Here is a 12,485-nt window from a genome sequence, read left to right as displayed (position 1 = left end):
ACATGTCTTTTTTTATATTACTGTTTGATGTGCTAAGAGCCTTAAATGAGAGCCATCCAGTAAAGGCCCAATTTGCTATATTACTGCTTATACCTGGATAATTCTCTATTAATTGGGCTCTTTAAGATTTCAGAGAAATGACATGCATGGATTATTCTCAGAAATAGGGGTTTATTGCCAGGACCCCTGGGTCTTGGGACAGCACAGGGACCATCCCCTCCGGCTTTTGGTCATCCTGGGTTTCAGGGCTTCTGAGATGAGGAACCTCAGCAGCCTTGAACATTGTGACCTGCCTTCTCTGGACATCTGATTTCCTAGGTGGTGTCCCACAGAACCCCAGGCCGTACAATCTAAGGATAAAAGGGTCTCTGGTCCCAAATGGGTTGGGAGCTCTTGGCATCATCTACTCCTGTCTTGCAAGTTTGCTATTCACCCATTAAATGCTTCCACAAACACTTTATTTCTGTTTTTTTTTTTTCCTCTGAAAACTCCTTGCCTAACTTTCCAATTCCGTTTAACCAATAGACACCTTAGAATATCCTCTGAAGAACAGTCTAGTTCTTGACTTGTACTTTGCAGATGGATTGGATTGTGGTCACTTGTTGCCCTCTTTGCTGGGGGGTCCCTGCAACCACCCACAGCTTCCATGATATGCTCAGAGGACTCATAGGATGTAGCCCATTGTTGTCCTCCTGGCTATGATCTGTCACGGGAAGGCAATGGGAAACCATGCACGGGATGAAGTCTGGGGGAAACCTGGCACAGGCTGCCAGCAGTCCTTTCCCAGTGGGTTCACACAGAACGTGCTTAATCGCCCTGGCAAGGAACACACTTGTGAAATGCTGCCACCAGGGAGACCCACCGGAGACTGAGTGCCCAGACTTTTTCCTGGGAGCAGCGACATCAGCACTGTCTGCCCAGCATGTACCAAAGCTTCCGACTCCCAGCAGGAAGGCAGGTGTTTAGTGTGAACTGTAATGTTCACATAGATAGTTTAGATGACTCTTACCAGTTCTGGGAAAGGTGGGGACCCTCCTGAAATCCAGGTACAATATCAGCCAAAGACCGACCTTGTAAGCTAGCCGTCAAACAACAGTAATCTTTTCTGTCTGCTCTCTGATGGTTGAATATCCACTCATTCATGACTTTTACATTTGCCTTAATCCATTTGACTGCTATAACAAATGTTCCGTAGACTGACTGGGTGGCTTGTAAACAACCGAGATGTATTTCCATTGCTCTGGAGACTGACAGCACATGGTCAGGGAGGCAGCACGTGAGGATGTGGTGAGAGCCGTATTCTGGGCTGTAGGCTGGCTGCCATTTATCTTCCCCTTGTACCGTCTCATGGTAGAGAGCAGAGATCTCGTTCAAGTATCCCATGCAAGAGGGCTCTGCCCTCACAACCTCATTTAAACCTAATTACCTCCCAAAGGCCCCACTACTCCCAAAGGCATCATCTACTCCTGTCTTGCAAGTTTGCTATTCACCCATCACTCCTAATTATCACACATGGGGGGAGTTGACTTGCAACGTAAGAATTTGGGGGGGGGGCGGATTCACTCTCTAGTATGTGCTGTATACTAGCGATGCAGAGAGAAAGTTAAATCTAGTCCTTGCCTTCTAGAGACTTATCATAAGAAGGAAAGACAGATACATCCCAAGTAATTCAATAAGAAAATCAAGCTATGGCAGAACGAGTATTGCAAAGGAAGAAGTCCTCTGTCCTCTGAGAACATTGATCAGAGATCCCTATGCCCTTTCCCAGAGGAAGTAACATTCAATCTGAGACCTGAGAAGCTAGTGGGGGATGGGAAGGGGGAATGGTGGCAGCTTGGATGGCTAAGGGGAGGCGGCAGCTCATGCAGCCCTAGAGGCAGCTGATGCAAAGGCCCTGGGGCAGGAAGAAACACAGCACATTCCAGAGAAGTGTACAGGCCTGTGTGGGTGGAGAGGAGAGAGTCGTGAGCTGAAGCAAGAGAAAGGCAGGCCAAGTAATGCAAGCACAAAGCCTTGAGCCGCATCCCCCAGGGGGCATCCTGTCTGTGTCAGCCCTGGGAGCAGACAGAGCTCTGCTTCCTCTTGAGGAGTGTGCTCCAGTCACAGCAGTGTTTATGCAGTGTTCTTGCCCCTGTCCTCAGAAGGCTGCTCTGGGCCCCTTTCCCTCAGGAACCACGAATAAACAAGCTATCATTTTGATGACAGTCCACTCTTGATCTGCTGGCCTCACCACACTGAATAATAATAAAAGCTACATTTTAAAACACTGTGGTAACAACCAATCCTCAAATCTCAGTGATTTAACCCACCAAGGTTATTTCTTGCTCAGACTATTAAATCCAAAAACAGCTTGCAGGGGCTCTGCTCTCTGCTGGCTGAAGTCACCCCGAGACCCAGGCTGGCAGGAACCGGAGATCCCTGCAACGGGGGAATTGGGCAAGAGGTGAACAGTCTCTTCAAGCCTTCCTCCCAGAAAGAGCGCACTCTGCGGCTACCTGCATAGCCTTGGCAAAGCCAGTGCCACGGCCAGGCTTGCCCTTGACCATGGTGGGGAGATGCCATTCTACCAGTTATCTGGGAAGAAAGCAAAGCCAAGGGTACGTGCTGAGGAGCACCAGCGACGGCCCAAGGGACCCATGAGGATGCAAATAGAATGACTGCTCTGGGAGGTCAAGGACGCCTCTTTCGGAAACACTGAAGTGTTGAGACATTTGTGACAAGATTTGAACGATGGGAAGGAGTTTATTAGCTCAGGAGGTGGAGGGGAGGTGAGAAAGTGCTCTAAAAAGGAAAAGGCATGTGCAAAGGCCGGTGGGGGGGCGGTGCATACTGAAGGAATTGAAGCCTGGAGGAGGGTGGGGAGAAAGGGAAGGGAAGAACATTTTATCACTGACAGTGTTTGGAGAGCAGCTTCATGGGAAGCTTCTGTTTTATTATCATTTTGAGATTCTCCACAGGAAACACACAACTTATTGCCTGCACTTGGGGCCAACCATGGCCCCTGCCCTTGACCTAGGAAGACTGACAGGGCCGGAGCCAGGTGGAATGAAGGGGCTGAGTCTTCCAGGCTCTGTGGAAGGCACTAGGGGTCCTGGCCTTAATCTTAAGAACAATGGGAAGCCATTGGTGGATTCAGCACTGGGAGAGTGAGAAGTTTGGGGTCTGGGACATGACCAGGGTCCAAGATCCTGGGTGACTCTGGGCGTGGAGGCAGAAGCAAAGAGAAGGTTCTTGAGGAGCAGGAAAGACAGGGAGACTTGAGAAAGCTGAAGAGGAGCATTCCCTTACATCTGGGGCCATGCCACCAAGCTCTCCTCTGCTCACTTTAGAGTCAATGGGGGAGAGAGCCAACAGCAGGAGGGGCTTTTGCTGATCTTGCCATCCTCTTAGCCCAAGTCTGTGATAAGCCTAGATTCCACTCTTGAAGCATGCCTAACTCCTTTCAATATGGTATTTAGACTCATCAGATAAACGGTGGGAATGTCTGGAAGTTTTATTTGCTTATTCCAAAGCACAGCATGGTTACTGTTCCTGTGAGGTCATCAGCTTGTTTCAGATTTATCTGGGGACCCAGAGTGGGTGAGGGAAGATCGGGCACGGAGGGTGGGGGAGGGGAGTGATGATTCAAGTATCCAGACGGGAGATCCAGGCTTTCACACCCCCTCCAGCGTTAGCACTTTTGAGGAATCCTCCATGTTAGAATTTATCTACCAAGGCTGGGAAAGAAAGAGCAGGATGGTAAATATCTGATTAGAGAAAATGCCTTGTAAGCGGCAATTCCATACATTGCAAGCGATAAAACTGTAATTGTTTGTTGACAATGTACATTAGCTATGTGCGGCTTGTGTCAATATAGTACCAAGAAACTAGGGTCTAGGAATCTTTAACGGCAGCTCAGAAATATCATGGGAGCAGCCTTGGTGAAACGTGAGAGGCCCACATGAAGCTGTATGTTGTTGAAGGAAGAGTCTCCCCAGACTGTCTGGGAAGGTCACCCAAGGGCATAGAGCCAAGTTGCACCTGCTGTGACTTGGGCCCATTTGGAGGTTGGAGACACCTAGGGACAGTTGGGATGGGGCCTGGAGAGCATTTGCGGATAGAGGTCTGACCCTAGTGGGGACAATTCGACATTTTAATGCCTGCCACTGAGGGCAGCAATCTGTCATCCGCAGACATGTGTGTCTGGGTATGGGGAAGGGTATCTGGTGCATGGGCATGTCAGAAGGAAGCCAAGGGACATGTGAGTGGTGGCTTTGGGGCTGGAGTATGGAGTATGGAGTCCTCTTCCTGCAGGGACCCAACCATGCTGCAGGGGTGTGTGTTTGGGGGCTGGGTGCTGGAAGGTACAGGAAGCAGCTGGAGAGAGGGACCTGGGAACGACCAAGTAGGAGCTCAAGGCTCAATCTAGGTAGACCAAGTTTAGGTCAAAACTAATGGAGGCAAATAGCATGGAGGACAAGGGGCGTTAGAGAGGAGTAGGGAATTTGGGTAAATTGGAAGGGGAGGTGAGCCATGAGAGACTATGGACTCTGAAAAACAGTCTGAGGGGTTTGAAGTGGTGGGGGGGTGGGAGGTTGGGGTACCAGGTGGTGGGTATTATAGAGGGCATGGCCTGCATGGAGCACTGGGTGTGGTGAAAAAATAATGAATACTGTTTTTCTGAAAATAAATAAATTGGAAAAAAAAAAAAACTAATGGAGGACTCAGGTACTGTCCAGTAGAAACACAGTGTGAGCCACAAGTATAATTTCTTAAAAATTTTAAATTTAGAAGACATTATAGATTCGTAGAAGGTTGAAAGATAATACAGAGGTTCTATGTGCCTTTCCCAGTTTCCCCCTGTGGGTACATGGAATGTAACGGTTGTAAAATATCAAAACCAGGAGACTGACGTTGGCATGGGAATATGTTTATGACTTTGTCACTCTGTCACATGGGTGCATTTATGTCACCACCACTGCCATCAGGATACAGATCTGGTCCATTGCCACAAAAAGCTCCCTCCTTTACATTTATCCTTCTTTATAGTTACCCCCCTTCCCTTCCTCTCCCTATTCCTTACCTTTGGCCACCACAAACCTGTTTTCCATCTCTCTTTTTAAAAGATTTTATTTATTTATTTGAGAGAGTGTAAAATAATAAATTATTGATTTAAATTACGCTTTGAGAGGAGAGAAAGAGAGAGATTACGAGCAGTGGGGTAGGGTAGAGGGAGAAGCAGGCTCCCCGCCGAGCAGGGAGCCCAAAGCAGGGCTTGATCTCAGGACCCTGGGATCATGAACGGAGCTGAAGACAGACTCTTAACTGACTGAACCCCCTAGATGCCTGTTTTTAATCTTTTTAATATCATTCCAGGAACCTGATATAATGGAATCATCTGGTATGTCATTTTTTTTCTTTTTTTCTTTTTTTTTTTTTTGAGAGAGAGAGAGAGAGGGTGCATGCATACACACAGGAGCAGTGGTGGGGAGAGGGGTGGAGGGGTAGAGAGAGAATCTTAAGCAGGCTCCATGCTTAGGGTGGAGCAACCCTGGTGTGGGGCAGGTGTGGGGCAACCCTGAGATCACAATCTGAGCCGAAATCAGGACTGAGCCACCCAGGAGCCTCTGATGTGTCATCTTCTGAGATGAGCTTTGCTTTTCTTTCCTTTTTTTTTTAAACTCAGCATAATGCCCTTAGATCCATTCAAATTGTTGTACGTAAAAATAGCCCGTTCCTTTTTATCTCTGAGCTGTAGTCCATGGTGTGGAGGAGCCGTGGTATATGGAATGGGGTTCGTCATTCACTTGCAGGACATTTGGGTCCTTTCCAGTCGTTGATTATTACCAAAAAAGAAAAGCTATGAACAACTGTGTACAGGTTTTTGTGATGACACAAGTTTTCATTTCTCTGGGATGAATGCCCAGGAGTGTGATTGTTACATTGTATATGTAGACTGTCTTTCTTTCTTTCTTTCTTTCTTTCTTTCTTTCTTTCTTTCATGCAATGGCCTCTTTCCAGAGTGTCTGTTTCATTTTACATCCTACCAGCAATGTCTGGGAAATCCACTTGCTCCGTATCATTGTCAACATTCAGTTGTCCCGATTTTTATCTTCTCTCTTCTAACGGTATGTAGTAGTAAGTAGCCCACCTTCCCACATGTTCTCACTTTGCATTTCCCTAGTGGCCAGTGATATGGAGCATTTCTAATATGCTTGCTTGCCATTCTTGTATCTTCTTTAGTAAAATGTCTCTTTGTGTCTTTTGCTGATTTTCCAACTGGCTTATTGGATCCTTGACTTACTGTCAATCCTCAGGGAAAAGCAGTCTTTTACCATTAAGTGTGAGGTTAGCTGTAGGATTTTTGTAGATGTTCTTTACCAAGTTCAGGAAATTTCCTTCTATCCCTAGTTTTCTGACAGTCTTTTATCCTCCTCCCCCACCATCATGAATGAGTGCTGAATTCTGTCGGATGCTTTTTCTTCATCAGTTTATATAGTTGTGTGATTTTTCTACTTTTGGCCTGGTAATGTGGTAAATTACACTGACCGGTTTTCAAACATTGAACTAGCCTTTTGTCTTTGGAACAAACCCCACTTGTTTATGGTATATAATAATTTTATTATATTGCTGAATTCTCTTTGTTAATAAGATCAAGTGTTAATAATTTTTAAGGATTTTTGTGATTATATTCATATAGGATATGGGTCTTTAGTTCTCTTGATTTAGACTGTCTTTGGTTTTGGTATTAGGGTAATACTGATCCCACAAATGAGTTTGGAAGTGTTCTTTCTTTTCTCTGTTTTCTGGAAGAGATTATGTAGCATTTGTATTAATTCTCTTTTATATGCTTGGTAGAATTCTCTAGTGAAACCATCTGGGTTGGTATGTATCTTTTTTGGGATTTTTAAAATTACTAGTTCAATTTCCTTAATAGTGATAAGGCTTTTCAAATGATCTCCTTCATACTGGGGAGCTTACATTAGGTTGCACTTTTCAAGGAACAGGTCCATTTCATCTAATTTGTCAAGTGCATGTATATAATCTGTAGTATTTCCTTATCATCTTTTTGATATCTGCAGGATCTGTTTTTTGTAAATTTTGCCAAGTCTGGATAGTTGCCAATTTGAGAGGTGAAAAATGAGTCTTGTGGATTTAGTTTCCAACTTTTTTTTATATTAAGTAGCTGGATTATTTGTCTATTTTTGTTTGTGTCCTTTGCCCTTTTCCTTTTTACTTGCTTACCCTTTTCATAATTTGTAAGTGTTCTTTATAGATTATGAATGCTCACCCTCTTCTTGTCATATATATTATAATCTTCCCTGTTTGTATTTTTCCTCCTTTTTTGTTTTTTGGTTTTTTTTTTCCAGTTTCTTTTGCTTTGCTACGTGCTTTTAATTTTCACATAATTAAATCAATCAATACTTTCCTTTAATGCTTCTGGGATTTCATGCTGTCTCCTCCAGTAATCAATTGCAAGAAATAGAATTCAAATCAAATTAGCTTGAGAAAAAAAAGAGGAAGGAAGGTAGGAAGCAAACAGAGAAGGATTGTTGGCTCATGTAACAGGGCACTGTAGAGTTGAATGTCTCTGCATGGCTGGCTTGAGGATCTCAACAATGTATCATCAGGGTTCTGTCTCTCTTCTCTCACTTTCAGCTTTGTCTGTATCATGGAGAATATAATTTTATAGAACAGCTAGGCTCTGGATACTGATAAAAAGGCTGCTGGGAGTCCCAAGCTTACATCCTAGTGATTTAGAATCCAAAACTAAAAGACTCTCAGAATTTGTATATCATATCCCGTGGAAGGACTCAGAATGACCCTGCTTGTGTTAAGTGCCCTCCTCCTCCTCCATGCCTTGAACGGGTCCATAAAGATGAGGGACATGCCATGGTTGGTCATTTGCCCAGTTCTGTAACAGGTGTGCAGGTGGGGTGCTCTGTGTGTGACAGCTCCTTAGAAGAATGATGGTGGAAGGTAGGAGCCAAAGGAGTTCTTTAAACATGTCATTCTTAGAACGATCTTCCCCACATAAGATGATTAAAAAAAAAAAGTTTTTTCCTAATATGTATGGTCTTAGTATTTTACATCTTCATTTCTGAACCATATGACAAAGTGAGGGAGACAGAGACAGAAGATTAGGGACAGGTAGAGGAAAGATTATGGGGTGATGTAGGCATCCTTGTTGGAGGTATCAGAAGAGAACATGAACTTGAAACTTCTTTGGTCACCTGTTTCACAGCTCCATCACTTTCCTTCTCTGTTCCTTGAGTTTATTTTGAGTTAACACGAATCATGTAAGATTAGAATGGTGGGAAGGGCAAGGACTTCTTCTAGCACAGGGCTTTTCATGGTGGGCTTTGACACCTATCTCATTCGATGTGTCTGAACCCGGAGTTCATGACTCCAGGGGACATCTGGACATCCAGATATTATCTGTCAATGGAAGGAATAGAGTGGGATCCAGGAACACCACGGGTGTCCCAGACTACTTGCAAATGAGAGTAACGGTGAACCTTGAACTCCCTCCCAGAGCCTTGATGGACGTGCAGGGATGGAGGGTGAGACTCAGAGATAAAGGACAGAAGTAGACAGGGGACTGGCCCCCTCACCACCTCCTCTGTGCAAACTCAGGTCACCTGTGGGGGACCCAGCTGTGGACACCTGCTCTCCTGAAATATGTTCCCAAGAGTTAAGTGAAAGCTTCTTTATTTTATCTTTTTAACATTAGAAGAATCTTTTCCAAATGATTCTCTTGTGCTGCAAACGAATTATCTCAGGTTCAACAATTCTCTCCATTTCACCTTTGTTTCTTTTCCTTCACTGAGCTCACAGAAAAAAATTAAGCGTTTTAATTTTAAAAGCATGTACCGTACGATCCCATTTGTATGAAATTATTTCATTGATGATGATCCCATCTATTGATCCCTCCGTCACTTTGTATGTCAATGGTCAAGCACGGTTATTTCTAGATTGCATTGGACTTTCTTTCTTTCTTTCTTTCTTTTTTTTAACTTTTTGCTTTCATCTTTTAAAAATAATAAGCACTTATCATTTCTATAAAAGCAGTAGATTTATTCCTTCTGAAGAATAAATACTGTGATGAGAAGCAACCACCTTCTGCTACTTAACGCTTAGGTCTGTTTTCCTCAGTATCCAAGTGAATGTTGTCTGTTGGCAATTATTAGTTATTAGTTTGTGGTGAAGTCGACCCAGAGACACAGAAGACCTCATCTAGTAAGGGAAGAGATGGGAGAAGAAACCCAAAGAGGAGAAAGGAGAAGAGACCTAGATGAGGCGGCAGGTCTCTGGGTCGGGGAATGGCCTGTGGCTTTGGGGGAGTGGCCTCCACCTGTCTGTGACAGGAGACTGCCGCTTGCCACCACCTCTGCTCCCTCGCCTCTTTGTCCTTGGACACCTTGCCCATGGCCAGTGTTAGTCTGCTTTCATATCCCTCCCTGGGCTGGGAAGTCAGCATTGTGCATCCAGCAGGTGCTCAAGAAATGCTTAACGGATGCTCATTTCCCAAGGGGGTCATTCTCCCTAAATGCACCTCTTTGTCTTTCAGGCTCACAGGCTTTCAGCTGCCAGCCACCATCGTCAGCGCCGCTGCCACCCTCTCTCTGCGTCTCATCAGTGACTACGCGGTCAGCGCACAGGGCTTCCACGCCAGCTATGAAGGTAGGTGCCTCTGGGCTGGGCCACCAGGGCCTGGCATGTGAGGTGGGGATGGCCCTGGGTAGGACCGCGCTGTTCTCAGCTGCAGAGAAGGGGTGTTTCAAATTCAGAGCCCCCCCATCCTAACAAAGCTGCCTACTAACCTGTAACTTGGTTACCGAAATTGTCTGTGCCATGTTCCCAGGAAACTGAAAATTAAAATCAGAGCTTGGCTGCCGTCATTTATCCTGAGGGCCTGGCCCCATCCTACTTCTCTGTGCCCTAAATGTGTTCGGTTGTGTTTTTATTATTTTTTTAATTCTGTTTTCTATCAGGCTTAATGGTGTAAGGTATCTCTGCTTGGTTTTGGAAATAAGAGAGGTAGAAAGCCTAAGTAAAAAGAAATAAAATAAGGAGCTGAAAAAACACTTCTGCTCAATCTAGTGACTGCAAAGCCTGAGTGTTAGGTCATTCAGAGAAGAACTGTCCCTTGTTCCTTAGTAGCACGGATTAGGCTTTCTTGGTTTGAGTTATGCAAATAATTTCCACTTCCCTTGGCTTGTTTAAATACGGTGTTGGCATTCAAATTAACACTAATATCTTCAGATTATACACTATTATTATTATTAACTTTATTATATTAGTTCAGAAGGTGCTACTTCTAGATCTCTGTCATTTCCCTGGGAAATTTACATCTCATTAATAGGTAATTGTGCTGCTCTTGGCTAAGACTCGCACTGCTATTTTGTGTTGAGATCATTAATAGGCATATTTTAAGACTGTTAATGATAATTAATAACAGTAATGACATAATATCCTAGTAAAGCATGCCAGTTATTTGAAAGCTTTCTTACCTCCAAGAACTTAAAGAATAAGTGATGCTTTTTGGAATGGAGCTATAGCAACATAGAAAGAGATACCACCTTTTTCCCGGCTAGGAGTGCACCACGGAAAAAGAGCAAGTCCTACTCCTTTGGCAAAATCCATCCCTGGTAGTCGGGGTGTAGGGGATAGAGTTTGATGCTTTAACCTGAGTGTTTGAGGACTCCTGAGGAAAGGCTCCATTATTTTTAAACTAAAGGTTTCTGAGAAGGCTCCAGAGAAAATTCTGCATGCCTTTAACTGATAATTTCTGACATAATTCTAGCCTTTAACTGAGGGCTCTTGATAAAGACCTAATGATCTCTACAGGTCTCTGAAGGTAGCTCAATTTCTTTAGAAAAAAAATGATCACATCCTCCCAATATCAAATCTGTGATCTTGGTCATTCTGGCTATATCTTCACCCCAAACCTTTGTCCCTGAACCCAAAATAACTTTCTCCAAATTTGAGTTACAAATGGCCTCTTCAGAAATCCCTTACAGCATCTCTGGTCATGAGTTCCTTTTATAGCATGTTGGCCTTAGGGAGATGGGGCGTGTTTGGGGCTGGTGGTGGGGATAACTCAGGGACACCACAGTTGGTGTCTGCAGAGATTCTGGGAGGGGCTGGCATGGGGGACCCTGGCTGGACCCTTAGGACGTCCTCATTCCACCATCCTTATAGATATTTGTTGGAAGTCTGGACTTTCATGAGTGTCCTGTTGATCCCTGCCCACGTTGCCCCCTCTAGGAAGCAAGGCCAAGCACTTTCTTACCAGGCAGAGCAGATCTGAGGTTATATTCACTGATACCTTTTAAATCAGAGGTTGTATGTAGCTTGGGGTTCATGGCAAGGCTTATAGTTAGACATCAAAGTCCTATAAACCCCTTGAAATTAGGGGAAAATTCTGATATTTTAAAAAAAAAAATTTTTTTTTTTGAGAGAGAACAAGTGAACAGTGCTAGCAGGGTGGGTGGGCAGAGGAAGAGGGAGAGAGAGAGAATCTTAAGCAGACTCCATGCCCAGTGGAGAGCCTGACACAGGACTTGATCTCACGACCCTGAGACCATGACCTGAGCTGAAATCAAGAGTAAGATGCTTAACTGGCTGAGCCCATTCTGAATGTATATGGATATATGTGTGTTTTCTTTTCTTTTCTTTCTTTTTTTTTTAAGAAAAGAGTAGAACAGAGATCAGCAAACTATGGCCCCCTGGCTAAATCCAGTCCATGCTTGTTTTTGCAAATAAAGTTTTATTAGAATGCAGCTAAGCCCACTTGCTGCACTGTCTATGACGGCTGGCATGGGCTATGACTTCAGAGTCAAGCTACTGCCACAGAGACTGCGTGGCCTGCAAGATCTACGATCTTTACTCTCTGGTCAAGTTCGTTGACCCTTTGTCTAGAGCTGTGCTATCCTGTGTGGTTGCCATTGGCCACATGGAAATATTTCTAGTTACATTGCTCAAAATTAAATAACATTTAAAATGAAGTTTCTTGGTCACATGAGCTTCCTCTCTAGTGGTCAGGAGCCACATGTGGCCCTGATACTGGACATCACAGGTGGAAAGCTTGTCCATCACAACAGGGGACGCTACTGGACGAGCTGAGCCAGAGCTTCCGTCAACTTCACAAAGGGTCAGCAGTTCAAAAGAGGTCATGGAATAGTGCAGTCAAGTATAGGCTGATGAGTTCCTCTTTCCTCCTGCTCGGCAGAGGAGGCAGCCCAGATGTGAGGCTGCACAGCATTCTACCGCAGGACCAGTGGGCCAGAGGAAGGGCCTGCTGTACCCTGGCCATGTAATGGTGTCTTTGGTGGTAAGAGGACAAAGCCTTGAAAGCAAGGTCCAGGCAAACCCCGGGCCCATGTGAACAGGTTGCTGTGGTTCAGTGAGCCCCCATGCAGTCGCCTGGGCAGGTTTCTGCCGGCTCTTGTCTCTGCAGCTGCTGTCTTTGTGCAGCCTGGCAGAGTGGCTCAGAGATGGGT

The 12,485-nt window shown here is 44.8% G+C and overlaps 1 protein-coding gene across 1 annotated transcript in view; it reads left to right on the top strand.

Annotated features, from left to right (window-relative positions):
• CSMD2 (CUB and Sushi multiple domains 2) overlaps positions 1 to 12,485 on the top strand; it is a 598,960-nt gene that overhangs the window by 94,960 nt on the left and 491,515 nt on the right. Inside the window, exon 3 of the mRNA XM_044237753.1 lies at positions 9,551 to 9,663. Coding sequence (XP_044093688.1) covers positions 9,551 to 9,663 — 113 coding nt within the window. The remainder of the gene's footprint in view (positions 1 to 9,550; positions 9,664 to 12,485) is intronic.

This window comes from Neovison vison, chromosome 2, assembly GCF_020171115.1.
Source record: "Neovison vison isolate M4711 chromosome 2, ASM_NN_V1, whole genome shotgun sequence".
In the NCBI taxonomy this organism is placed as follows: domain Eukaryota; kingdom Metazoa; phylum Chordata; class Mammalia; order Carnivora; family Mustelidae; genus Neogale; species Neogale vison.
This window is presented reverse-complemented; position numbering and strand designations above follow the sequence as displayed.